Consider the following 26,736-nt stretch of genomic DNA (forward strand, 5'->3'; position numbering starts at 1 on the left):
GTTTTGAGAATTTATTATATAGTCTGGATATAAATCCTTTATCAGATATATACTTTGCAAATATTTTCTCCCAGTCTGTGGTCTGTCTTCGTTTGTATTCTCTTAGTGGCAACTTTACAAGAGTAGTTCACTTTATCCATTCACTCTAAAAGATTGTGCTTTTGGTGTCCTATTTAAGAAACCTTTGCTTAATCCAAGGTAGAAACATTTTCCTCTTTTCTTCCAGGAGTTTTACAGCTTTGAGTTTTCACTGGTCTTTGATCCATTTTGAGTTTATTTTTGCATGTGGTAAGAGGTATGGATTAAAGTTCCTATTTTTTGCATATGATGGATATCTGATTCTTCTACCACTATTTGTTGAAAAAGGCTATCCGTTCTTTACTTCATTGCGTTTGTGCTTTATAAAAAAAAAAATCAAATGTCCAGATATTTGTGGGAATATTTTTAGACTCTATTACATCCCAATAATCTATACGTCTACATCTATGTCAATGCCATTCTGTGGAAACATTTTTATCTTAAATATACAAATACAGACCTTAAAGCCAGACCTGCATGTCCCCAAATAAAGCTTAGCGTAAACAATCCCAATTACAATTAGAAAGCCTTCTTAGTTTAGGACTTTTATAATTACTTAATATTTCTAACTAACACCAAATTTAGTATTATGAAATTATTTACTCATTTTATTTATAGTAAAAAGCATCCTGAGCACTTTATATGAATGTTAGTATTAGATAATTTAAATCATGCTCCACCAGAAGCCCTTACAAGATTCTATTACATTATTTCTCAAAGATCTAGTATACTGTCTGTCTAGAAGTGATATGCACTAATCTGTTTTTTGCACGTTAGAAGACCTTAAATATTAGAAGTGTGCAAGGCGTGGCTGTTCTAGGAAGTGAGAGAGGCTGACCTCATACCCAACATCTCCATCTGACTAACAAGCATGTTAAATATGATATATTTATGACTGAGCTACAGAGCTTATCCCATTTCCTCCCCAAACAGGGCCCTACCATTGTCTTTCCCATCTTAGTTAATGCCAACTCTTTCTCCCAGTTTTTTAGGCCCAACACTTCCGGTCAAACTTGTTTCCACTCTCCCATAGCCATATCCAATCCATTAGCAAATCCTGTCAACTCGATGACACAGTATATCCAGATTCTTTCTACACCCCCAGGCAATACCTAGTTCAAACAACCAACATCTTGCACCTGGATTACTGTTAAGGCTCCCTACACAATTGTCAGAGACAGAATTTCAGGTGGAATACTCAAAATATAAATTCTTATATTTGAAATGAAAAAGCCACCCCAAATCCCAAAGCTTTAAAGTCAAAATCCATTCCCTCGCAGAACAGATGGATGCCTGAAGAAGAACACTCCATATCTGTTGATCAAGAAGCACCTCTCTTCTACCAAGTAAAAAAAGGCTAAAATTTAAGAGCTAATGGTAGCAATTATCAACTTTAGGAAAAAATTATTTTGTTACAAATGGACTCTTGATTTTCAACAAAGGTGCCAACACAATTCAATGAGGAAAAGATTAGTCTTTGCAACAAATGGTGCTGAGGCAAGTGGATATCCATATGCAAAAGGATGAATTTGGACACCTTTTCTGATGTACTCTAAAATTAATTCAAAATGAATCGAAGGCCTATATGTGAGCACTAAAAGTATAAAACTCTAAGTAGAAAACATAGGAGCTAATCTTTGTGACCTTGGATTAGGCAACAATTTCTTAGAGATGATGTCAAAAGCACACATGGGATTAAAAAAAATCAATAAGCTGGACTTGATCAAAATTTAAAACTTTTGTTCTTCAAATGACACCATCAAGAAAGTGAAAAGATAACTCACAGACTGGTTGAAATTATATGCAAATCCCACATCTGATTAACTTGTTCCTAGAATAAAGAACTCTTACTACTCAATGACAGGATAGCATCAACCTAATTAAAAAATGGGCAAAGAATTCAAACACACATTTCTCCAAAAGAGATATATGAATACTAATAAGCAAAAGAGAAGACGCTCCAACATCATTAATAATCATGGAAATGCAAATCAAACTACAATGAAAGACTACCTCGCATCCACTCGGATGGGTATAATAAAAAAGACAGACAATAACAAGTGTTGGTGAGGATGTGGAGAAATTGGAACTTTCGTATACTGCTTTCTCACAATCATTAGTGGGAATATAAAATGGTGCAGTCATTTTGGAAAAGAATTTGGCAGTTTCTCAAAATGTTAAACATAAGAGTTACCATATGACCCAGCAATTCTACACAAGGGCATCTACCCAAGGGAAAATAAAATATATGCCCATACAAAACTTGTACATGAATGTTCATAGCAGCAGTATCATTATAGCCAAAAAGTGGAAACAACCTAAATATCCATCAACTGATGAATAAATAAAATGTGGTATACCCACACTATGGACTATTATCTGGCAATAAAAAGGAATGAAGTATCAATACATTCTACAACATGGATGAACACTGAAAACATTACGGTAAGAGAAAGACACCAGATACAATAATCCACATATTGTATGGCTTAATTTACATAACATATTCAGAATAGGGAAATCTATAGAGACAAGAGTGTAGACAAGTGGTTTTCTAGGGCTGGGGTGGAGGAAGGGTGGGGAGTGAATGCTAACAGCCACAGATTTCTTTTTAGGGTGATGAAAATGTTCTAAAATAAGGTTGTGGGGATAGCTGCACAACTCTAAATATAATCAAAACCACTGAATCTACTTAAAATGGGTAAAATTTATGGTATATTACATATCTCAATAAAGCTGTTTTTTTAAAAATTGGATCCTGAGGCTAACAAGATTATCCATATGTCCAGTGAAAACTATTACAAGATCAGAGAGAGCTTTCATGAAAGAGAAGTAGGTCTCTATGATTCATTAAACAAATACTTACTGAGTTCTACTATGTACCAGGGTACCTGTAAACCAGCTGAGGTGATGCCTGGGCCTAAGTTAATTTTAAAAGGGCTGTACTGTGCCAAAGGGCAAATATATAGGCTTGACCATGGCACCAAGTCACTGTTCAATTGCCTTCAAGGGGAATTCAAGCACGATCCTAGGCCATTCAGGCTAGATAGGTGAGGGATCACTACATTTTACTTGGAATTTAAGTGGCTGAATATCTCACGACAATGAAATAAATATCTTCTTTGTAAATCAGCCACTCATTCATCTGACAAATAATTATTAAGGGCTTACAATGAATAGAGACCCTGAACTATCTAATTAAAGGTCATAATTTACTTATATTTTCAACTGAGCCAGAGAGAGAGAGAGAGCAGTCTTTATGGATACTGAATTGCTATTGGTAGGAAATAGATGCTTACTGAGTAAAAGAAAAAGCAGTAAGCTGGTGCAGCTATTTGGGTTTCGTAAACTCTGTGTGTTGTGCAGGACTGTTTTTAACCAGCCAGGCAGGGGATTATTAAGTGGGAACAGGTAGTTCCTCAACTAAGAACATCCTTTCTAGGAGTTGGTATTTGAAGAAGGAAATGCAAAGATATGTGTAGGACAGATTAAAACTAGGGCATCTGCGGTCTGCGTGTCATTTCTACAAGGAGCTTCGCGTCCTCTAGTTGAGCACAAGGAACTGGTTTATTTGAAGAACAGAGTGTGGATGTTGGTGCATATCAAAAGAGAGCTGTCGCAGTTCTTCAGAACATCTAGAGGTAGAATTTTATTTTCTAAAAATCAGTACCTCAAAAATTAAGGAGAAAAATGCAGAGATGGAAAATAGGAGAGAAGAAGAAATTGAGAAGATCAATTCAGGATGCTTAGGACCCACCAAGTGCTAAGCATACACATGGAACAAAAAGTCACATAAAAAGGATCAGAATGATACAGAACTTTAAAGAAAACAAGCAATGTCTACAAATTATGAAAAAACGTAATTTTCAACTCAAAATTCTATGCCCAGTAAGGCTACCAATCAATAATGAGAGAATAAAGATACTTTCAAATATATAAGGACTCAAAAAACTTTCCTCCTTTCTTAGAAAAGGCGTTGAAAGATGAGCTCTAGCAAAATGAGAGTAAACCAAGAAACAGACATGAACGAGAAGGCAAAACAAAGGAAAGCAGTAAAGGGAAGTCCTAAAACAACAGCTGTTTCCACCACAGACCTAGTGCAGGACAGAAAGCTCCAGAAGGGAGGTCTGCACACACAAAGAAAAAACCAAATGAAACTTATCCATCATCTATTACATAAAACTGACCATTGTATAACATATCCAACGAAGAATAGGAACACAGAGAACAAAGCAAAAGAAAAGAAAAATGAGGATTAATAAATCTAATAAAGAGATCACATGAAAAAGGAAACCTAATCATAGTGTTATTCTTGGGTGTGCAATGAAAAATATTTACATAGTCATAAGTAATGTAAACACTGACTAGTGATTTAACTAAAGTTGTAATAAAACTATGTTATAATATTAGGAGGACAGAGTCAAGAGAAGGTGTAGGGGTGATGATGGGGGGTGTGTATACAAAGAAATGGTGAATATAAGATAACGATCTTCATCTACCTTAAAAAGAAGTTAGTGGGAACTATGTATGAAAGTGATAAGAAACAGCAGTATGAACATATTCATTGAAAATATGAAATACAGAAAAAATAGCTCAAGGAGCTTACAAGTGGTTGCCTCTAGGAAGGGGATGTGAAGGGGAGAGGCAGAGAACACAGTTTTTTGTTAGAAGCTTTTCAGTGTCATTTGATTTTTAACTGATGTCTCCCAGCGTGGGCTTCTGTTTTTCATGCCCTTCACTAATTGGATCCATAAGCAGAGATTTGTCATGCCATTCTCCTAGGCAGTGTGTCAATTCACAGGAACCGAGTCACACAAAACAGTGTTGAAACCTACTCAAAACCCTCCTTAACCTTTATGACAATCCTGATAATTATCATCTTCATTTTGTAGATGAAGAAACGATGGTGAGCAAGATGAAGTAATACATATACAGATTAATGTGGTTTAATAAAGAGTACATTTGGTCTCTGCCCCAAGTTCCTGGCATACAGCTTCAAAAATCTGTGTCATTTCCTGAATAATAGGAGTCTTTGTTATGCTAATGAGGCGACTCTGGGTTGGCCCCAAGATAACTTCAGGAAGGGGATGGTTACCAGAAAGAGGAACCCTGTGATTAGAGGGTTGGAACTTAGTCCCAGACCTCTGGGGAGGGAAGGGGAGGCTGAAGATTGAGTTCAATCAATCATGGCTACATAATTTAGTCATGGCAGGCTAAATAGAATCCACACCCCTATAGTGGCTAAAAGGCCCCTTGATTCTCTCCATCAGGTCCCTCCCAGTCATTCTGCATCTACTGGCCTTTTTGACAGTTCTCCAGCATGCCAAACCCGGCTCACTTTGGGGCCTTGACATTTATCGTTTGCTCTCTACCTGGAATGCTCTTCTCCCAGATTTCTGTATGGCTGAATCCTTCACACCATTTGGGTTCAAGGCATAATCACAAGTCACTTCTGAGGAAGGCTCCCTGGATCATGATATCTAACTAAATTAGCATTCCTCTCCCCAACCAGTCATTCTCTATCCGCTTACCCTGTTTTATTTTATTTGTTTGTCTATTATTTACCCCTGTTTCCCAGCTCCAAATCAGAAAATATGCATGCAAAGAATTTTTCTGAGTAAACTTTTGAATTGCTAGCCTTTGAATTCCCAAAGCTCAGTCGGACCAGGCATATAGTAAAAACTCAATAAATACCTGATGAATGAAAGTAAATCTCCTGAGAGGTTAAAAAAAATTATACTGATAAGACTGATCTACAACACCAAACCGTAAGGTGCATGTGCAACTTGCACAATACAACAGAGAAGGTGATAAAAGAAAAATATGTGATGCAAGACGGATACAGGTATGAAGGATCGAAGATACCCCCAATTTGTTTACATTCCTACTTCCTCTTCTTCTGAAGCTGGCCTTCCTGTCACTGCCCTGACCAACCGAGTTTGCCTGTCCAGGGCCTTTCCTTTAGGCAGAATGGTATCTTCCACACTGGTCTCCTGGGACCCGGCTGTCATATAAGAAGTGCGAGCATTCGGAGAACCATGCCAAGGGAAGCCACATGGAGAGGCCTTGGAAGATGACCACCAGTACGGGAGAGAGCAAATCCAAGGAGCACCAAGCCACCTTACATGTGAGTAAAGAAGCCCCCTTGGAAGGGGGTCCTCTGGCCCAGCCACTCCAGCTGGTGGCATGTGGATCAGAGATGAAACACCTGGACACGTGCTTCCTGGATTCCTGACCTACGAAACAGCAAGCAAAGTAAAAATGGCGATTTTCAGCCACTAAGTATTGCAGGAGTTTGTCCGGCAGCAATAGCTGACCGGAACATCAGGCGAGAAGGGATTTCTTAAAGCCAAGCAGAAAGTAAGCTATAGACAAGCTAACCAGAATGTCACAGGACAGGGTACAATGGAGCAGAATGGCCAAATAAGCATGAAGACAAACAAAAAAGACCTAGAGCATTTATTTTTAAATGTAGGTAAGGCCATCAATGCAAGGAGACTTGTTATGGGGGAAAACGGATGGGTGAGGTGCAGTGGATGGCAAGAAGCGCTGAAGGACACTGGAAGGACGAAACGCAGACACCATGTGATGACTCATGGGTCACGCTTAGCACTGCTTCAACTCAACATAGGCGACGACGTTCACTTCTGGGTTTTACATCTAAGGAAAAGCTGGAGTATCAGACAGAAGGACCTACTATTTTCTGATCTACAGAGATTCAACTAAAACAGTGTTTACAGTTTACAAATGTGTTTACAGTAAACAGATGTGACCAGTGCTGAGTGCAGGGAAAGACAGAATGGGTTACTCTGGACAGCAGACCAAAGGCTGTCTTCTTGAAATCTATTAGAAAAGATCTGCATCTGCTTAGGAAAGGTAGGGCATGATTCTGTCGAAACTGGAGATTTCCAAGGTTTCTTCTAGGAAGGATGTGACTTTATGACCTAATGACTGCTCCTACTGCCATTACAAGTGCATGTCACAATGATAATAATTACTAAAGAGTTGTTTGCCACACACTGTGAGAGCCAACATCACTTAATCTTATGACAATCCTCATAATTAAGTATTATCTTCATTTTGTAGATGAAGAAACAATGGTGAACAAGATGAAGTAATATATACACAAGGTTAACGTGGTATAATAAAGAGTACATTTGGTCTTTGCCCCAGGTTCCTGGCATACAGCTTCAAAAATCCGTGGAATTTCCTGAGTAACAGGAGTCTGTTATGCTAATGAGGTGACTCAGGGTTGACCCCAAGATAACTTCAGGAAGGGGATGGTTACCAGAAAGAGGAACCCTGTGATTAGAGGGTTGGAACTTAGACCCAGACCTCTGGGGAGGGAAGGGGAGGCTGAAGATTGAGTTCAATCACTCAGCCAATGATTCAATCAATCATGGCTCCATAATGAAACCCCAATAAAAACTCTGGACATCAAAGCTCAAGGGAACTTCCTGGCTGATAAACACACTGATGTGCCAGGAGGGTGACATGCCCTTACTCCCTGGGGAAAGGGCACGGAAACTCTGCACTCCCTCCAAGATATACCCGTATGTGTATCCTTTATAATAAACTGTAATTGCAAGTATCATGCTTTCCTGCCTTCTATTACTTGTTCTAGTGAATTACTGAACTTGAGGTCATGGGAATCCCCAAATTAGTAGCAGGCTGGTCAGAACTGCCGGTGTCTTGGAGAAACCACTTAAGGCTGGCATCTGAAGCGGGGGCAGTCTTGAAGAGGACCGACCCCCTAACTTGCAGGATCTGACACTAACTCCAGGTGGTTGGTGTCAGAACTCAATTATAATCTACTCAGTTGGTGTTAGGCCAGTTGGGGTTGAAACAGAAGACCTACTAAGATATGAAGTGCTATAGCCAGGACTCAAACCCTATTCTGTCTGATTCCAAAGGTAATATTTCATTATTACCACAGTCAAAGTATAAACCCTAACAACTTTCAATTTTTCATTTTCAAATAAAATGGTATACAATTCCTGAAGGTTTTAGTTTCCATAACAACTTACAAGAAATGAAAAATTACATCAGCTTGACAACTGATAAATCCATTTAAGGAATTAAATTACCATATCCTTGATAACAGATATAGTTAACACAAATACCAATGCATGAGTGGCTATGATTGAGTGGCTCAGGGGGATGGCAAAGTATTAAACAATATAAAGAGAGAGAATTTAGGGCCCAAAGTAAAAACCACCTTTGGAAACTTTTGAAGTTTTGAACCTTTTCCTAAATCCACTAGAGTGCTTAGGCTTATAAACAATTTTAAATAATAGTTACGTATAGGGAACATGGTTCCAGTATAAAACCTTAAAAACCTTTAACTTTCAGACACAGTGAAGAGTCTCATTCTTATTTCCTGTATGCTTGAGAAAAATCTTAGGACATCAATTCTGATTAATACATTTGTGTATCAAAAGTGTATGTTACAAGTGTTCTCTGCCAACAGGACAATGATCTGAGTACCAACACAGGAAAAATAAAAAAATCTCATGGAATCCCGGTACAATACTATGTTTTTTACTATAGCTTACATAAAAGCTTTCTAAGGTTTTATTTGAACTTATAAGCCAAAAAGGGATTTCCCAAACTTAATCTTCCTTTACCATGATGTAGGTCAATTAGATTGGTTTTGAATGCTGCAAGTTTTTAGACTCATTTGCTTCAAATTCTTCTTCCTTACCTGGCCTGTTAGTGGCTGCCATAATAAAAACCTGCTGACGTGTTTCTAGACCATCCATCTCTGTAAGTAGCTGATTCACCACCCGGACACTTGCCCCTGTCTAAAAAGAAATAAACACAGCTCCATTAGCCCCCAGTAAAAAGACAAATACATCACCAATTTTTTTTTTTTGCCATACAAAATAATACATTTGCTAATTTGAACAAAAGGTTTTAAGAGATAACAATGATCGTTTCCTGAATAATTACTACTATATACCCAAGCACTGTGAAAAACATGTTCTCATCCCCATGTTTCCCCACAATCCTGTTATTACCCACAGTTTAGATAAGGAAACTGAGTCTGAGAGGGGTTATTTGTCCATAGTTTCACAGCCAGACAAGGGCAGAGATGAAACTCAAACTCAGACCTAGCCGATCCCAAAATCTTATGACTCTGAGTTATTCAAAGAGCTATCAGCCACACTGATTTCCCTTTGGGCCAACCCAGATTCAGCTTTTGAATGTCTGAGCCGATTCCCCAGGATATTAGATGTTCGAGATCTTTCACCTAGAACTCTGACGCTTTTTCTCTTTTCCTTGAAGCACAGAGTACAAAGTACAGCTACCTCAGGGCAATAAGACAAAGTTCATAGGATTGGTAAATAGAGGCATAAATCACTTAGATACAGACATTTGAAAAATGCACAATGGAGGAAATTAAAAGAGGTGCTGTGTTTTGTTGTTTTTTTTTTGTCATTAACTGACTTTCTTCAATATACATTTTAGGTACAGAGGTGGTAATGACTTTAACCCACTGATCTCTCCAGAAAAAAATTTGGTACACCTTATTATCACTCTTAGAGCGATAACACTAACAGAGGCAAAATAGAATTATAATCTAGACTCAAAAAAATAAAGAGGGCTGGCCGAGTGGCGCGATGGTTAAGAGCTGGCTTGGGATGCCAGAGGGCCCCGGTTCGGATCCCACATATGACGGCCAGTGACACTGCCCTCCACAGCTAAGATGCTGAACAACAGCTCAACCTGGAGCTGGGCTGCTGTGAGTCGTGGCAATGGCGTAGGCTGCAACCCCTGTGGCAGTGGGTTGCCATGGGCTACTGTGTGTAGCCAGCAGCCAGCGTGAGCGGCCAGCAGCCGCAATGAGCGGCCGTCCAGAAGCCGGCGACTGATATGCCTGCCCGGGAAGAGCGCAATGATGGTGCCAACTTGGGCCAGTGAAGCAACGTCCTCCACAACTAGACTGAAGAACAAAATGACAGCAACTTGTCTGTTCCTCTTCCCCCAATTCCCCAGCACTTCCCATCCCCCCAGCTCCCCAATTAAAAAAAAAATCTTTAAAAAAAAATAAAATAAAAAATAAAGAATTACTGGGTAAAAACAGAAACAAAACATTGTCATACCTAAGCAAGACAAAAACCTCAGGTTCAATACAGGAAAGGCTGACAGATTTTACTGCATTAAAGTTATAACATTGTGTATAATTTAAAAAATTAAAGATAAGTGATAAAACAGGGAAAAATAGTTAGTACCAACACATATAACTGGACAATGGACTAAGTTCCATCACACATAAAGTTCCTATAAAACAATAAAAAAAATTTCAATAGCAAAAGGGTCAAAGTATATGATCAGGCAAATTATAGAAGATGAAATACAAACTCACTGAAGATGATCACCTTCACTGATCATCAGGGACATGAATACTAAAATTTAATATATTTTGCCAACAGAGTTGACAAAAATTGAAAGATGGGTATTATCCACTGTTGACAAAGGTGTAGGAAACAGTTATTTTTACATACTGTTGGTGGGGGTATGTAACTAATTTAGTGAGGGATGATTCAGTATTAGCTTTCAAAATATAATATGAATACATCTTCTACCCTGAAATTCTACTTCTAAAATTCTCACATACTCCCAACATGTGCACAAAAATATGTGATAAGAATGTTTACTACAGTTCTGTTTGTAAAAGAAACAATTGGAAACAATGTAAATGTCCAAAACAGGAGAATTATTAAATAAATTCTTCTATATCCAGACTGTGGAATATTTATGCAATAGTTAAAAAAATAAAGTAATTAAGTATATGGGAAAATCATCAAGATAGAATAACCACATTCATACAACAAAGAAGTCTAAAAAATACATGTTTTTAAGTTTATGGAAAAAAGTTCTAGAATGACAAGAACCAAACACTAAACTGTCATCAGAAGTAACCCCTCCAAGAAGAATGAGTGAGAGAATGGGAAAAAAAGACTTTCTCTCTCCTTGTGTTGCATTTATTTGAATTTTTCACAAGTATGCTTTCATGTGTAACCTGTATAATAAAATAAGAATATATTCTAATTTAAAATACTTTCAGAATCCCATTCAGGTGAAAATGTTAAAAAGCAAAACACATATACTGGAATACAGAAGTGTGTGGTAGTAGGTATCCCAGAGAATGATGACCTAGAAGTTAGGCATGAACTTCATACGGCTAACAGACTTCTCATGGGGACTGGATATGCCTCAATGAACCCTTCCGAACTTCAAACTAACAGAGCTGCAAACCAATGAAAGGAACTGCCGATAAATGAAGGGTTTATTTGTAGTGAAAGAGTAAAATCAGAGCGTACCATGCCCCATTCGGCTGGATAGGAAGTACAGTGGTTTGCCCTGGAGTCCACACTAGGTTTGGGGATGTGATAGCTGGCAGGGGAACAGGAAGGCCCTGCCCTGGCCACTGACATCACTATCAAGAGACAAGACCACACTAAGACCGCACTAAGGATATTCTGTGATGATACTGCTGACAACAAGGTGAGGAAACAAAACTGCTATGATGGGAATCACACATTAGTCGGGTTTTGTTTTTGCAACTTTTGAATGTTTTTGGAGATTTTAAGCTAAACGAGAGACTGAATAAATGTTTCGCTACCTAAGAAGACATACATAGAATAATTATTTGAAAATAAATCACAAAGGAAATATAGTCACTTCCTTAGTCATCTTGTAGTAAATGTACTTATTCAATAGGCTTGCTATCTGCTTCAAACAGGTTACATATTCTTTATATTGTGCTCGCTAGGCTTCCAACTCTTCATTACACAGCAACAGTCCTGATACTGGCTGGTTTCCGGGCACTCACTGCACTGAAATTTCTAAGAACTGTGACTCAGTGCAGTAACACGAGAGGTATTCAAGGCAGACCATCATTGTATCGTCCCCAGAGTGTAACGGTGCTGAGGCAATGTACATTACGCAACCCCACTGGGAGTGCATGAAGTCTTAAATTATATTTGCTCCTGTCTCAAGAACCCATTTAACTGAAGAGAATCATAACAAGGCAGGTTATTCAAAACCAATATCCTTTCCATTCCCAGCTACTCATCTGTGCAAGTTAGATAGGTGCAATCAAAATAATACAGAAAAAAAAAAAGATATGAACATAGAGGCTAATATTAATAAAACTACAACTGTTCTCTTGACCCTGATTTCAAATGACTAGGTTTCTTCACATAAAGAGTCTCAGTGTTCTCCAGGAATGACATTATAAGAACTACTGGACTTTTAAATGAACTGTATGAGAACTTACTTTATAAGAAATTACAAAAGATCTGTGGTGCTTACAAAACTCTGTAAATCCCTAATCTCTGATACCTACCTCTCGGTCTGATCTTCGAGGGCATAAAGCATCCACTTCATCGAAGAAGATGACACAGGGCGCTGAGTTCTTGGCTCGCTGAAAAACCTGTCGCACAGCACGCTCGCTTTCACCAACGTACTAAACATACACAGACAGGAAATAGAATGTAGAGATAGTTCAACTTGGGGGTTTGGGACAAATTATAGAAAACTAATAGTTTGAAGTGGCATTGGTATGTCAGAGTCCAAAAATTATTAGGTTGAACCATTTGCAATTGCTGGTATATAACCATCTTGACCTATAAAAACAGCCAGTTGTGTGTGGTTCAACTTAATAAAATTAGCTACTATTTCGGCTTATGAATTTTCTCATTCAAAAAATGAAGATTAGATGGAATGTAAGGTCTCCTTTAGGTAAAAAAAAAAAATCCCACAATTCGGTTCTATTTGAGAAGCAATCTCCTAAACTCTATGCATATGAAATACCCAACAGTAATTTTCATTAATTCAATAGTATTTTAAACGCAAACGAGACAATTCACTGTTTTACTGTCATTTCTACACAAGCCATCTTGCTAAAGGGAGAATTATTCTGTCCTATGGCATCAGAAGACGCAACCTGAGCCAGCTGAGTCTAGCAGCTTCCATATGGCATAATGTATGTTAAAATCTAAATCCAACTATTAAAACATTAAGATCAGCCAAGAAATACAGCAATTCACAAGCAACTATAACTATTAGGACTAATTAATATAAAAAGTTATATGTATGAATATGGTTTCACTTTTAGCCAGGCTTAAACTGCTCTTGCAAAATTTCAAACTAGATAACTAAGAAAAGCAGATGTGTTGTGATAAAACTGCTAAATAACACTGAATCGTAAAACATCTTTACAGTGCCAACAATATTATAAGATATCTTTTATCTTATTTTATGATTATATGGCCATAATAAAGTAATTAAGGCACAGAATATATCAGAGATGACAGTGATTATTTTTATTTTCTCAATTTGAACAGAACTGTCTTTCCCTCAGGTCTGTCCTGGACTTTTCTTGGTGCTTTTTTTTCTTTTTAGTTGAGCCATCCTGCCACCTGTTGGCAGCTCAGCAGCAACTCAGCTCGGGCCGGGACTCGAACCGCTGTTGCTCAGCGCTCAAACTCTTGAGCGAGCTCTTAACCAACTGAGCCACTCGGCCGGCCCTTTCTTGGTGCTTTTGTTCGTTCTGCTTCCCTTGCTTGGGCTGCTACCTCTAAACAGCGCTCCTTACATTCTGAAAGATCCGCGTTAATCTTCCCTCCCATTATTTTCTCTTCTTTGCTGTTACAGCACTTCCTGTCATTATGATTTTTGGACGATTCTACTTTCACTGTGTTATATCATGAAGTCTCTGGAAAGTAGGAGGCATGACAGTTACAGATTTTTCTCTGCTTATAGCATCCTGCGCAGTGTACAAATACAGAAGACCAATTTCGTTTCCTGAAAAATCTAATTCAACAAACATTATATTTGGAATGTTGAACCAAAATATGCAGTCGATATTTTTAAAAGAAAAGATACCAGTGGGTTGGGAGAGAAAGTTTCAAACAGGGATGGCAGAGAACAATCAATACAGCTGGCAAAGGGACTTTGGATATAGCAAACCAAAATGACTGCATCCAAGGAAATTTAGTTTAGGGGAAGGTAAACCCAGTGTCAAAAGGACAGATTAAGATCGGTTAATCTTAACAAAGGCAGCAGCGATTAAAAATAAGCAAACAAACAAACAAACAAAAAAAAAAAACCTCTCTATCTTGGCCTTTAAGAAATATTTCAGATAAGGATCCTATCCTTATTATATCTACTTCCTTATTCACCAATCAGTTTTCAATCATAACCTGGCTTTTGCAAACAGGATTATTGAAACAATTCTCCCTCAAGTCACTAATGACCTTCTAATCGCCAAATCCCAAATCCTACTGTCAGTTTCCTTCATACTGTTTGATTACATTGACAAGGTTAAGAAATGATCTTCCCTTGGCTTTCAGGCTTAGAAAGCCTTGGGCATCACTGCCATCTGACCAATCGCTCCGTTGCCAGCTTGTCCCTCCTTGCCCAGGAACTGTCGCTGTCTTCCAGGGTTCTGTCAGAGGTTCTCATGTAACATATTCACCCTGGCAGACTCCGCCCATTCCCAAGGAGTTAGGTACCCTGTAGATATTACTGACTCCCGAAACTCTTCAGGTCTCCAGACCCACGTTTCCTACTGCCTGCTGGGTCTGAATCTGAACTGTGCAGAGCAAATTCATTTTCGAATCCCAAACACGTCTCATCCTTGTTAGGTAACCTAATCTCTCTGAGTCATTCTGGACTCGGACCTCTCCCCACATGTACCCTAAAAAGCAGACCTCTCCCCCACATCTATCCCTAAAACACAAATCAGATCACAATGAGATAAAATTTCATACTCATCAGATTGGCAAAAAATTAACAGACACCACGAGTGCTGGCGAGGACGTGGAACAGTGGGAACTCTCACTCACTGCTGGTAAAAGTGTAACAACCACTTTGGGGCAAAGGTTGGCAATACTTAATGTTTTTGAAAGTGCACATACTATAAAATATAGCAGGTCTACTTCTGAGTATATACCCTAGGAGGAAAACATCTCACAAATATATGCAAAGATACACATACACACACACAATGTGCATCAGAAAAAAAACTGATTTTCAAGTGTGGTTATAATCATTCAATGGAATACCACACAGAAAATTAATGAACTAGAGGTAAACACATCAACAAAGATAAGAACACATACCATTCATATAAAGTGTTTTTTTGTTTTTGCTTTACTGTTTATAAATTAATTCCAAATATGTAACAGAAGACATAATAGTATACTGAACCCCAAATACACCCATTACCCAGCTTCAGTTACTATTAACTCAATTCCTGACCACCTTGCTTCATCTTTGCCCTATCTACTTTCCTTTCTCCTTCTTACTTTGAAGGAAATCCAGGACATTTTGTGAATATTTGTGAATATCTCACTATCTCTAAAAGATGACTTGAACATAACTGTGTCATTATCACACTTAAAAATTTTCTTAATTTCAAATGTCCACTAAGTGTTCAAATTTCCAATTGTGTCAAAAACATATTTTTGAAACATGCCAAATAATACTCTATGTTGCTTAAGGATAACTACATATATATTATAGTAAATATAGAAAGAAGTGCATGGATTTAATGAACATAGATTTAATATGTAAAGTGCCTGACAAACACATAGCACAGAGTAAACACTTTAAAATGCTAATTATTACGATTATTTCCATTTCTCAGGTGAGAAAACTGAGGCCCAGAAGTTACCATACTTAATTAACCAAAATTCTACAATTGTTCCAAAGATCAGAGGACATTTTACTCTGTAACTTGAATGACCATTAATTAATTACCTTTCCTAATCTAAACTAATGGCTAATGCTGCAACAACTTACCATATTTAGTAATTCGGGGCCCTTGACAGATATAAAATTTAGGCCAGACTCATTTGCAACAGCCTAGTAAGAGGAAACAAAAAAACACAAGTAAGACAAATACACAATAATAACAATAATTTGTGATATGCAGGGAGTTTTTGTGGTTTATACTCTATTTCTCCCACTTTCATAGCTGCTGCTTTCTTATTAGGAGAGGAGACACATGGGAAAAAGAGAAATGGATAAGAAGAAAATCAAAGGAAGCAAACGGTAACCTGAAACACTCTTAAGAATGACTAAGACTAGAAACCAAATGGGAATGACATGAAATATTTATGTAAATGTTGTATACACGTGTAGCCCTAGCTCGGAATTCTAGTGAAGTATCATAATCTCGGTATCAAGAAATGCCCAATGAAAGCAACCATTCATTCATTTATAAAGCAAAATTTAAAAACATCACTTTTAGTCTTTACCAAGGGTCAGTATTAACAGGTTATTTTTAATAAAGATTAAGCGGCATGGTTCAAAGCCAAAGAGAAGAACAAAGGAGAAACACATGGTTAACATGTGTAGCAGAATCTAAGATTTCTAATCTGAATGCAGAGATTAAACCTGCACAATCTCCCAGAACTTCAAAGTGACCAGGGAGGAGTTCTCTCCTCCTCTTAGAACTGCATATCTGAGCTCCAAATTATAGTCAACAGATTTCTCAGTGTCTCCATTTCGCTTTTACAGGTGTATTTCAAATCCATCGTTTCCACAGCAGGACTCCTGAATCTCTTCCTAACTCCCTCCAAACCCACTCCTCGAACTCTTTTCCTCCACATCCCAGTACAGTTTCCAGGCCAAAACCTTGGTGTCTCCCTCGATCCCTTGTCTTGTCATGTCATCCAATCCATCGGCAAACCCTGTTAGCTCTAATGCTAAAATATACGCATATGTGAGTCTGACACTTTCTATTTCTCTATCATTCCACCCCCTCATCCAGACCACTGTCATCTCTTGCCTAGATATGCAGAAACAAAAAAACAAACAAATAAAACCCCCAAACCCCTAACTGGTTTCTTTCACCCTTCCTTTCTACCAATCCATCTCCATACAGCAGTCAGAGCACTCTTCTAAAAATGTAAATCAGAGCATATCATTTCACTAAGTTTCTCATTTATCTTCGAGTACAATTTGAAATATTTACCCTGGCTCACAAACCTGTATTTTGGGACACGACAGTTTCTCTTTGGTCCCGCCACTGGCTCTGTCTCTGGTTCTTGAACTCACCAAGCCCATTCCCACCCATTTCACAGATTTTGCAACTGCTGTTCCCTCTGTCTGGAAGACTCTTCCCTTCATTCCCTGCCTCTTTGTGTGGCCAGCTAGTCCTTCAGGACTCTTAAATATCACCATCCCTTGAACACCATACCTGCAATAGCCACTTCCCAATCAATCTATCACAACAATCTGTTTATTTTCTTCCTAACTTAACTGAACTTGCAATTCTGTTTTTATTTGTTCACTGCCTGCCTTTTCCAAGCAGACAACAAACTCCATGAGCATAGGTACCCTGTTCACTCGTTCATCCCTATCATCATTTTCCTACCTCTTACTCATCGCCATTAAGTACAGGAGAGTCCGGGTACACATCTAATGAAATCTGACTTATCTACATTAGGTTTTCATACCTTTGTCAGATAACTAAGACTAAACCCATTAAAACCTCCAACAGTTCCCGCAATTGTCAGAAATCTTTGGCTTCTAAATTAAATACAATGAACATAATTTGTCATGGATACCATCATGAATCTTATACTCACTGTCAGGCGCTGTCTGCTTCCATACTAGATAGTTCCAGACAACTATTAATAAATGATTTTTACTATTCTCAGTTTCCTTCCCATTAGTCATTATTTTCAGTGTGTTGGCTCCAGTCATCACATCTTTACTTTATGCTATTTATATACTTGATGCTAGTGTGTAGAAAAATTTTATTATTTTATTATTGTGAGTAAACAAAACAACCAAGATCAGACAAAATCTTAATTTTATATCCAATTCTAGGTTGCCAGATTCTGACCAGTAAGTGGTTCCATGACTTTACTACAGTAACGCTTTGCCTTCTGCCATTCAAGGACATTTTCTATTATTTCTAGATTCTTGGGCAAGTAGTCATGCACCTTTTGGAGAATCTGATGAAAGTGGTGAACCCTCTCCCTGGAAAAAATATATACACGTATAACATATCGCCCAGGCTACAGGATTCAGTGAGCTGTGAAGTCCATCATGGAGTCCTAGGTAAGGCTCCTTGCTCCAAATCGTCAGATACCAGAAGTGTCACTAAACAGACAGATGCCACGTTATTGGCAATGTGGAGGGCGGGTGGAGAAAAGAAGAAGAAAAATGTGATCTATGTTTTAACTCTATCCATGGACTTCAAATTATCCAAACTTCCACCTTTATGCTGTGAACAGAATAGGCAAAGGCAGATGTAACTAATTAAACACAAACATTGTTAAGGCACCCACAGAGGGGCCTGCACCCACCCGGTGAGCTCATATATTGGCAGGCAGGGCCCTTTTTCTGGCCATGTTTTTCTAAAACTGTTGTGAAAAAGTATAGACCAATGACTATGTGCTCTCTTCTTCCTTTGTTCTTACAGCAATGCCTTGTAAGAGTACTGGAAGCATTAAGCAAGGGCATTTAGTAATATAGTAAAAAGTAAGTTTTAAAAACTTTACGTATATTATGTATACACACACGTGTATATGTAGATGGACAAATGTCAGTGTGAATATTTGATATTTACCAAGCAGTCACAAAAAATTGGCTGCTGTGGTACTTATTAAACTGCTATTAATTTTAATTTATTTACAAGTATTTCAAATATTTTTAAAAGTTAACAAAGGTTAAGGAAATTATAGCTGGAATATTATAAGACATTAAAAATGACAGCTAATAGAACTTACAGCTAGGGATGACAGTTCTAATAAGCATGACTCCAGAAGAAAAAAAAAATCAGAGACTCAGAAATTTGCCCACATAAATGTACGAACAGATAATTCAAAAGAAAACAGCCAATAAAGATACACTTTTAGAAGCCCATGTAATTTTTAAAATGTAACTTACAAACTGTAAGACACCACCCCTCTTATCATCCTGCAATGACCCTTTGAAGCCCCCAAGGCACTGTACCTCATCCCTAGTTCAGGATGTCTTATATACCCATGTTCCCTGTCTACCTCTGAACCCCTTATGTGTATGGGGGGCTCTGACTCTCACATGTACGCGGGTTCCCATACATATGTATGCATTAAATTTGGTTATTTTCTCTTGCTAAAAAAGAAAAGCCAAAAAACTATAAGATGCCATTTTTACTTATCAGATTATCATATACTAAAAACAATGTTAATGGCTATTGTTAATTTAGGGTGTGGGGAAATGGATACTCATTACCCTTTTCATAGGAATGGAAACTGGTACAAAGTTTTCAGAAGGAACTTTGGTAAAGAACCAAAAACTTAAAAAACATGCATTCCTTCAACTGAGAAATAATTTAGGAATGCTTTCTAATAAAACTATCAGTCAAGGTACAAAAATGTAAGTACAGGATTGTTTAATGCAGTGTTATTTTAATAGGGGATCATTTCCACAAATAATAGAACATTTTTATGGTAGAACACTATGCAGGCATTATAAGTATTGATGTGTTTCTGTATGTACTGACATGGGACTATGTTCAAGAAATATTGCTATGTGAGAAAAGCATGTTTAAAAACCTTGTATTTGTAAAAATACATGTAAAAGTTACACATATCTTGATATGCACAGAAAAACATCTGGAAGGATTGACAACAAAATGAAACAGTGGTTGGGCCGGCCGAGTGGCTCAGTTGATTAAGAGCTCTCTCAAGAGCGCGAGCTCTGAGTAATAGGGCTGCCAGTTCAATTCCCACATGAGCCCGAGCTGAACTGCCAACAGGTGGCAGAAAGGCTCAGCTAAAAAAAAAAAAAAAGAGACAGTGGCTAGTAGTAGGTAGTAGTGAGAGGATTATAAATAATGCCTTTGCCTTCTGTTTAGTTTCTATTGTGAAAAAACAATTTAAAAGCTAGACTATAATAGAAAATATGAAAATTGCTATGTTAAACATACAAAAAAAAATCAATGGAGTTAAAGATTTATTTCTTTTTCAGATTTTCAGTGATGTGCCTTTTTATAATTAAAATAAAAGTGGGGGATAGAAGAACTAAATTTTTCCAAAGAGGACATCAAAATGGCCAACAGATGAAAAGATGCTCAATATCAGTAATTATCACGAAAATGAAAATCCAAACCACAATGAGGTATCACCTCACAACTGTTAGATAAGACTAGCATCAAGACATGAGACAACAGATGCCAGCGAGGATTTGGTAAAAAGGGAACACTTATACATTGTTGGTGAGAATGTAAATTGATCCAACCACTGTGGCAAACAATATAGAGGTTTCTCAAAGAATGAAAAATCGTTCTACCTATGATCCAGCAATCCTACTTCTAGATATATACCCAAAGGAAATGAAAACAGGATTTTGAGGAGATACATGCACTCCCATGTTTATCACAGATTTATTCACAATTCACAATTCACAACAAATGGAAACAACCCAAACGCCCATCAGTGGATGAGTGGATAAAAAAGATGTGGTACATATAGACAATGGAATATTATTCGGCCACAAAAAAGGATGATATCCCTCCATTTATGACAACATGGATGGGCCTTGAGCACATTATGCTAAGTGAGGTCGGCCAGACAAAGAAAGGCAAGTATTATAAGCTATCCCCTGTACACGGAATCTAAAAAAGTTAAACCTGTAAAAAACAGAATAAATTGGTGGTTACCAGGGGATGGGGTGGTAGAGAAAGGAATAAGAAAATAAATAAATAAAAGTGGGAAACTTTCCTGAAGAAAACTGTCAGTCTTGCTAAAATGAACTTCTGGTAGAAATTATACAAAAATATCTCTGTGTACTTACTAGTCAAAGTCAAATTCATATCATCCTACCTGATGGTAAGAAATAAAATGCATGCAGCCAAATTTGCACCATACCTTCGCCAGCAGAGTTTTCCCACAGCCTGGAGGACCAGCCAGGAGGATGCCAGCTGGACTCATCAATCCAAGAGCTTGGAACTGATCTGGGTTACGTACTGGTGCCTGGAAAATACAATCCCAACAGTGACCTGTTACAAATGTCCTCTTATACTGAATGTTCAGATGATCTTCAGATGCATGCTTTTCAGCACTGATCACGGGGCCCAAATATAGGAACAGTGCCTGGCACAAAGTGCTTACCTCTGTTCCAGGCATGAGATATGTGGTGATAAACAAAAACGTCCCTGTTCTTGAGGAATTCATACTTAAATCTAAGTTCTGAAAAGATTTTGCATATAAAGATACAATATTTCAACATTTTAAAATCAAGACTTTTTAAGAAAATTATCTAAATTTCTAGGTTATAAAAATTTTAGGCAATGTCTTCCTTTAAGAAACCAGAGGCAGCAGCACTCTAAATAGTCAAAAGCCAGAGATACCTGTTCACTGTTAACATCAGGGTATGTTCTTTTTCAGTAGTTACATACCTCTAAGTAGATCATACTTCATTAATGAACCATGAAATGATCATTAGTAAGAGTATATGAAAATTAATTCAGTTTCATGGGTATTACAGTTGCTTTGACCCTTAAAAGCATGATCGTGTTCAGAAAGTATTTATTTCTCAAATAATCTGGTCTTGGTTGAAACATAAACTTTTTTTTTTTAAACTCACTTCTATAGAATTCAAGAACCACCAAAAGAATAAGTCTAAAACAAGTCTCAGAAGAATGCAAAACCATTGTTGGGGGCTTAATAATAATACAACAGAACATACCAAAGAAAACATGCAGTGAAGTTAATTTAGACACAAAACCTAGTACATGCACAGTCATTTACCCATCATCACACACGCCAACGGCATTTAGCAGCAGATACACCTACCAATATTGCCATGGTGAGTTCCTCTCTAATATCTTCCAGGGCACCAATATCTGCCCATGTCACATTAGGGACAGTGACAAAGCCTTCTCTTTTGGCAGAGGGTTGGACTGAGGATAGAGCAACAATGAAATCATTCAATTCAATGCACAGCTCTTGCAGCTGCTCCTCTGAGAGGGGATCTTGGTTCCTTAGCAACTTCAGCAGACTTTGCAATTCATCCTTAAAGAAAGCAAGTGAGGGAAAAAAAAAGACAAACCACAGAGTTTGTTGAAAAGTTACCTTTGGACTTTTAAAAATTATTACTGCAATATTTCTGTAAGCTATAGCAAACTTGTATGTATTTTTTTTCAGGAACGTCTATAAATTTAAATACTTTTCTCCACCAACATAACAGGTTTATTTTATTCTAAACGGATCATTTGATTTGGTCACGGTACACTGATTATGCTCCAATATTGAAGAATGATTTTTGTAAACAATACTAGGGCTTGGTACTGCAAACATAAGCAGCTGGCAAAGGTTCATTTCAACAACCATGTATTTCCTTTTTTCATTATAAATATTCAAGGAGCAGCTGAATTTTGATGAAATTAAAACAAAGTTACTCTGGTGGCAGTATAATTTCATAATATAGATCCCTGATAGCTTATCAACTCAATAGAAAGCAGGCAATTTTCCTAGCACTATTGTATCTGGAACTTCAAAGGCAGATTTCTTGCTTAGGAAGAATATGAAAAAACAGGTGTAAAAAGTAGCTCTAATTGAATTTATAAAATCCTAATTCATATGCACTATTATAAAAGGAACATGTTTATTATTATTTTTAACAGATATGATTATGGTTCCAAATGAGTAAGGAAGAAATGAATGACTTGAGAACAAAAGACCTGGATCTAAATCCCAGATCTGGAAAGTAGAAGCTGTGTGGCCTCGGGCAAGTTATAATCTCTTAAGCTTAGCTTCTTTGATTACAAAATGAGGATGGTGATGACATTTACTTATTATATGAATCAAATTATATAACATATACAGTTCCCTGTGCAAGCTTTCAAATGCTATGTAAATGTCATTTTGAGTTTTCATGACTCACAAATCTCAGAATTTGAACCCTGATCTTAAATTGATAAATGTCCCTCTCATATTCCCGGGACTGTCCTCCACAGCCATCTGCAGCTGCGACAATGATCTGGTTGTGTTAGCAGACTATCCTAGTCCACCTCCCCAAAAGGTAACCAGGAAATACAAGTACATGCCCAATGCTCTAACAGGAACTGGCAAACATTCTCCATAAAGGGCTAGAGAACAAACACTGTAAGTAAGCTTTGTGGGTCACATGTCTCTGTTGTAAGGACTCCTGAGTGAATTTCGCTGTGAAAGGCGAAAGCAGAAATAGACAATATGTAAATAAAGGAGCACAGCTGTGTTAAAATATATAACTTTCGTTTACAAAAACAGGTGGTAGGTGGATGGGTCATAGCATGCCAACCCCAGCTCTATAATTTCATAATCATCACTTTACCATGAAATTTATTCAGGATAACCTGAAAAAAAATAAAACAACTTGTGCTTTTGAAATTGCAGATTTTCTGGGTATATCTGACAATTATTCTAAAGATAAAATGCCAATAAAACCGAAAATCATAAGCCTCAGCTATCTAGACATTTGCATGTAAAACAAACAAACTAAGAACACTTGAAGGACAGTTTACGATACCTGTAAAGAAAGCCCCTGTGTTTTAGAAGTGGGCTCAGCTCCAACCCTTTCTTTCTGGCCTCCTTCCGACGGCAGGCCTTCAGTCTCAGGATGTTTCCCCCGCTGCTCCTGGAGCTTCATTAAGACCCTATGCACCGCACACATGGCCGCCTCTCGGCAGAGTGCCATCAGGTCAGCACCTACAAAGCCTGGCGTTAGATGTGCCAAGTGCCGAAAATGAAACGTTTCAGGAAGTCTCAGTTTTCTGCACAAAGTCTGAAGTATTCTGTAGAAAAGACAGGGGAAAAAAATTCAGATTCCTAACCTACCAGTAAAAACAAGTCATCAAATATATTTATTAGAAGTCCTTGTTCTTTGCCAATGGTATTAAAATGGGGACAGTAGAAGATCAAATAGATCATTCATTCAACATATGCTGAATCACTATTACATATCTCACCCTATTCCGTAAGGATTAAGGTAAATATCTGCTTTGTAAGAACTATATTAAATGCTGCGAGGACTAAAATCATAGATTTAAAAAAAAATGTTCTGCCTTTGAGGAATTTATAGTATTACAGACTATATAAGATAAGTGATTTATGAGGATAAAAGGTAGCTTCTACTTTTAGAGTAGATTAAATGGACATGTAACCAGAAATTAAAGCCTCTAAACTCAAATAAACCATTAATTTTTTTTTCATTAAAGGTTATGTTGATATACATTAATATCCAACTTTATATTAGAACAGCAACTTCTTCAAAAAACAGTATAGTTATACAGGAGGAGTATTTAGGGCTAAAGTGTCATGATGTCTTCAATTACTTTTCAAATGGCTTGGCAAAAAAAAGCATATACACATAAACATATGTACGTTTTTACATAGAGTCAAAGCAAACATGGCAAAATATTAACAAGTGGTAAATTTAGCTGAAGGGCATAAAGATAATGATTGTACTATTCTTTCAACTTTTCTGTAGGCTTGAATTTTTAAAATATATAATCATCTACAAAAGCCCTTTAAGGACTTTGTTAATGATGGAATACTGGATAGATGGAGAAAGGACTTTATTCAGCAGGGATTACGGGCTCCCCTGTGCCTATGCCTCTACCATTAAGTTTGGCACTTCATCAAAAAAAGGTCTAAATAAAGGGCACAAGCCTTATTTCTCTTACTATATTGTAAGCATCCTGAAAGCAAGGACTTATAATTCTTTACATTCCTCCTATTAGCTATCAGTGGTATATACACATACTATATGCTTAATAAATGTTTGCTGAACAAAATGCAAACAACTTCGATATTAAATATTATTTTGCTGCAGGTATAAACACATTATTAAACAAACTTGAATGTTGTGTAACTGTGTAAAGAATGTATACGTAGGACTGCAATTAGCATACATACAGATGACTATGAATCCAATAGCTAAAGAAGTAATCGCCAACCAGCCAAAAGCTGAAGCCACAGTAAGTACTGGGACGAAGGGAAGGATGACACAGGTTCCTTCCTAACCTCTTCTCCTACCCACAGTGCCTTCGCATCACTTGTAGTTCCTGCATTTGTGAAGGCTCCTGGTCTTCATGTCTTCCCTTCTTCACTGTCCCCCTGGCTATTACCTTTCACTACATACGACTTTTCCTAAAAGCTGCTGCTGGTGATTGTGTATGCCGATTTTAGTGTCATTAACTTAAGTGAAAAACCATTATAAATATAGTCTATCAGAACATTTCTTTACTAGATTTCTATTCTACTGCCTGAAAAGAGCCACCTGAGATATTTTTGGTGATTGACAAACTGATGGACATTTCTTTGCTCTGTTGACATTCAACCCCAATTACTAGAAAAGGCTGGACCTACAGCAAATACAGATTTCGACTCTCAGGCTACCATTGAATTATTTTTGGTCTTAGGCAGGTTAGTGCCACAGGTTCAAGTACAGTACTCAGATTTAACCTACATGTGGGCCAGTGAGCTCTATTCCATATTCTAGACACTGTCCCTAAGCTGATCAGCCAACTAAAAAATGCAAGTCATTGTTAATAAGGCCAGATAAATGAGTATGGATATGCAAGTCCATTATCACCATTGAAAAAAAAGCCTGAAAGTACTGATGAATAATCTTCTTAAGCATTAATTTAATGTGGGCTTTTTTCCTTTCCAAATCAATTTCACTGGCACATATACCACCACCACCCCACCCCACCCCCCAAAAAAAAGAAAGAAAGAGGAAGAAAAGGCTATATGGTGTTTCTTACCCCTCATTTTCAAAGCCTTCAGTTTAGATAACACAGTGGTATACGAACTTCATTCTATAAGAGCATACCTTTCCCTGGATGCTTCATCTGGGATACCGAGACATATTTCCCGGTCGAACCTTCCCGCACGTCTCAATGCAGGGTCTAAGGAGTCTGGCCGGTTAGTAGCTCCAATGACTAGGACCCGAGCTGTAGCAGCCACGTTATTCAGATCTAGTAAGAACCAGACACGGGATAAGTGGCCAACAAGGCACTTGACTCTGAGGACAATAACGCTTACACGAGTGATTTAAGTGGTTAGAGAGGAAGTATTCCACGTTTTCACAGCAGTATGTATAGAAAACTAACATTTACTAAATGTCTAATATGTGAAAGACGTAAGGAATACAAAGCGTTCTCAAGCAGCTTGCAATCTACTGAGAAACACATAAGACAAATTTGGGAAGCATAATAATAGGTATAAACAAAGCCCCACAGTAATATAAGGGAGAGTTCATGGAGGAAGTAACATGCCGGCCTTGAAGGATAGGATACTATGATAATAAACATCTAGAGGTTGCTGAAATTCTACTGAGTATCTTTGTTTGGAGATGGGTACAGGATGCAGTAAGTAAAGGAAACTGGTAAGGAGCTGTCAGAGAACCAGGAGGAAGACAGACAGAGAACAGTGTCACTCAAGACAAGTGTGTGAACAATGACAAGGACAAGGGGATTAAAAGTACCAAATGCTCTCAACAACAACCATTGCTGACACTTACTGAGTGCTGGATGTGTGCCAGGACTGCTGTAGGTTACGGTCATTACCTCGTTAACCCTCATGACAACTCTAAGGGGCAAGTTTTTACAGGACGAAACTAAAGGACAGAGGTTGAGAGGGGTGAGGGCTCAAAGCAAGC

General features: G+C 37.7%; 1 protein-coding gene across 1 annotated transcript in view; it reads right to left on the reverse strand.

The window, feature by feature from the left end:
• The window catches only part of NVL (nuclear VCP like), a 70,622-nt gene that overhangs the window by 24,503 nt on the left and 19,383 nt on the right, over positions 1 to 26,736 (reverse strand). The window contains exons 11-19 of the mRNA XM_019639598.1: positions 25,909 to 26,062; positions 23,602 to 23,866; positions 21,888 to 22,106; positions 20,961 to 21,065; positions 15,895 to 15,957; positions 12,434 to 12,553; positions 8,783 to 8,882; positions 6,204 to 6,314; positions 5,967 to 6,082 (exon numbers count right to left, since the gene is read on the reverse strand). Of these exons, the coding sequence (XP_019495143.1) occupies positions 5,967 to 6,082; positions 6,204 to 6,314; positions 8,783 to 8,882; positions 12,434 to 12,553; positions 15,895 to 15,957; positions 20,961 to 21,065; positions 21,888 to 22,106; positions 23,602 to 23,866; positions 25,909 to 26,062 (1,253 nt within the window). The remainder of the gene's footprint in view (positions 1 to 5,966; positions 6,083 to 6,203; positions 6,315 to 8,782; positions 8,883 to 12,433; positions 12,554 to 15,894; positions 15,958 to 20,960; positions 21,066 to 21,887; positions 22,107 to 23,601; positions 23,867 to 25,908; positions 26,063 to 26,736) is intronic.

Source organism: Hipposideros armiger, unplaced genomic scaffold (genome assembly GCF_001890085.2).
Source record: "Hipposideros armiger isolate ML-2016 unplaced genomic scaffold, ASM189008v1 scaffold_45, whole genome shotgun sequence".
In the NCBI taxonomy this organism is placed as follows: domain Eukaryota; kingdom Metazoa; phylum Chordata; class Mammalia; order Chiroptera; family Hipposideridae; genus Hipposideros; species Hipposideros armiger.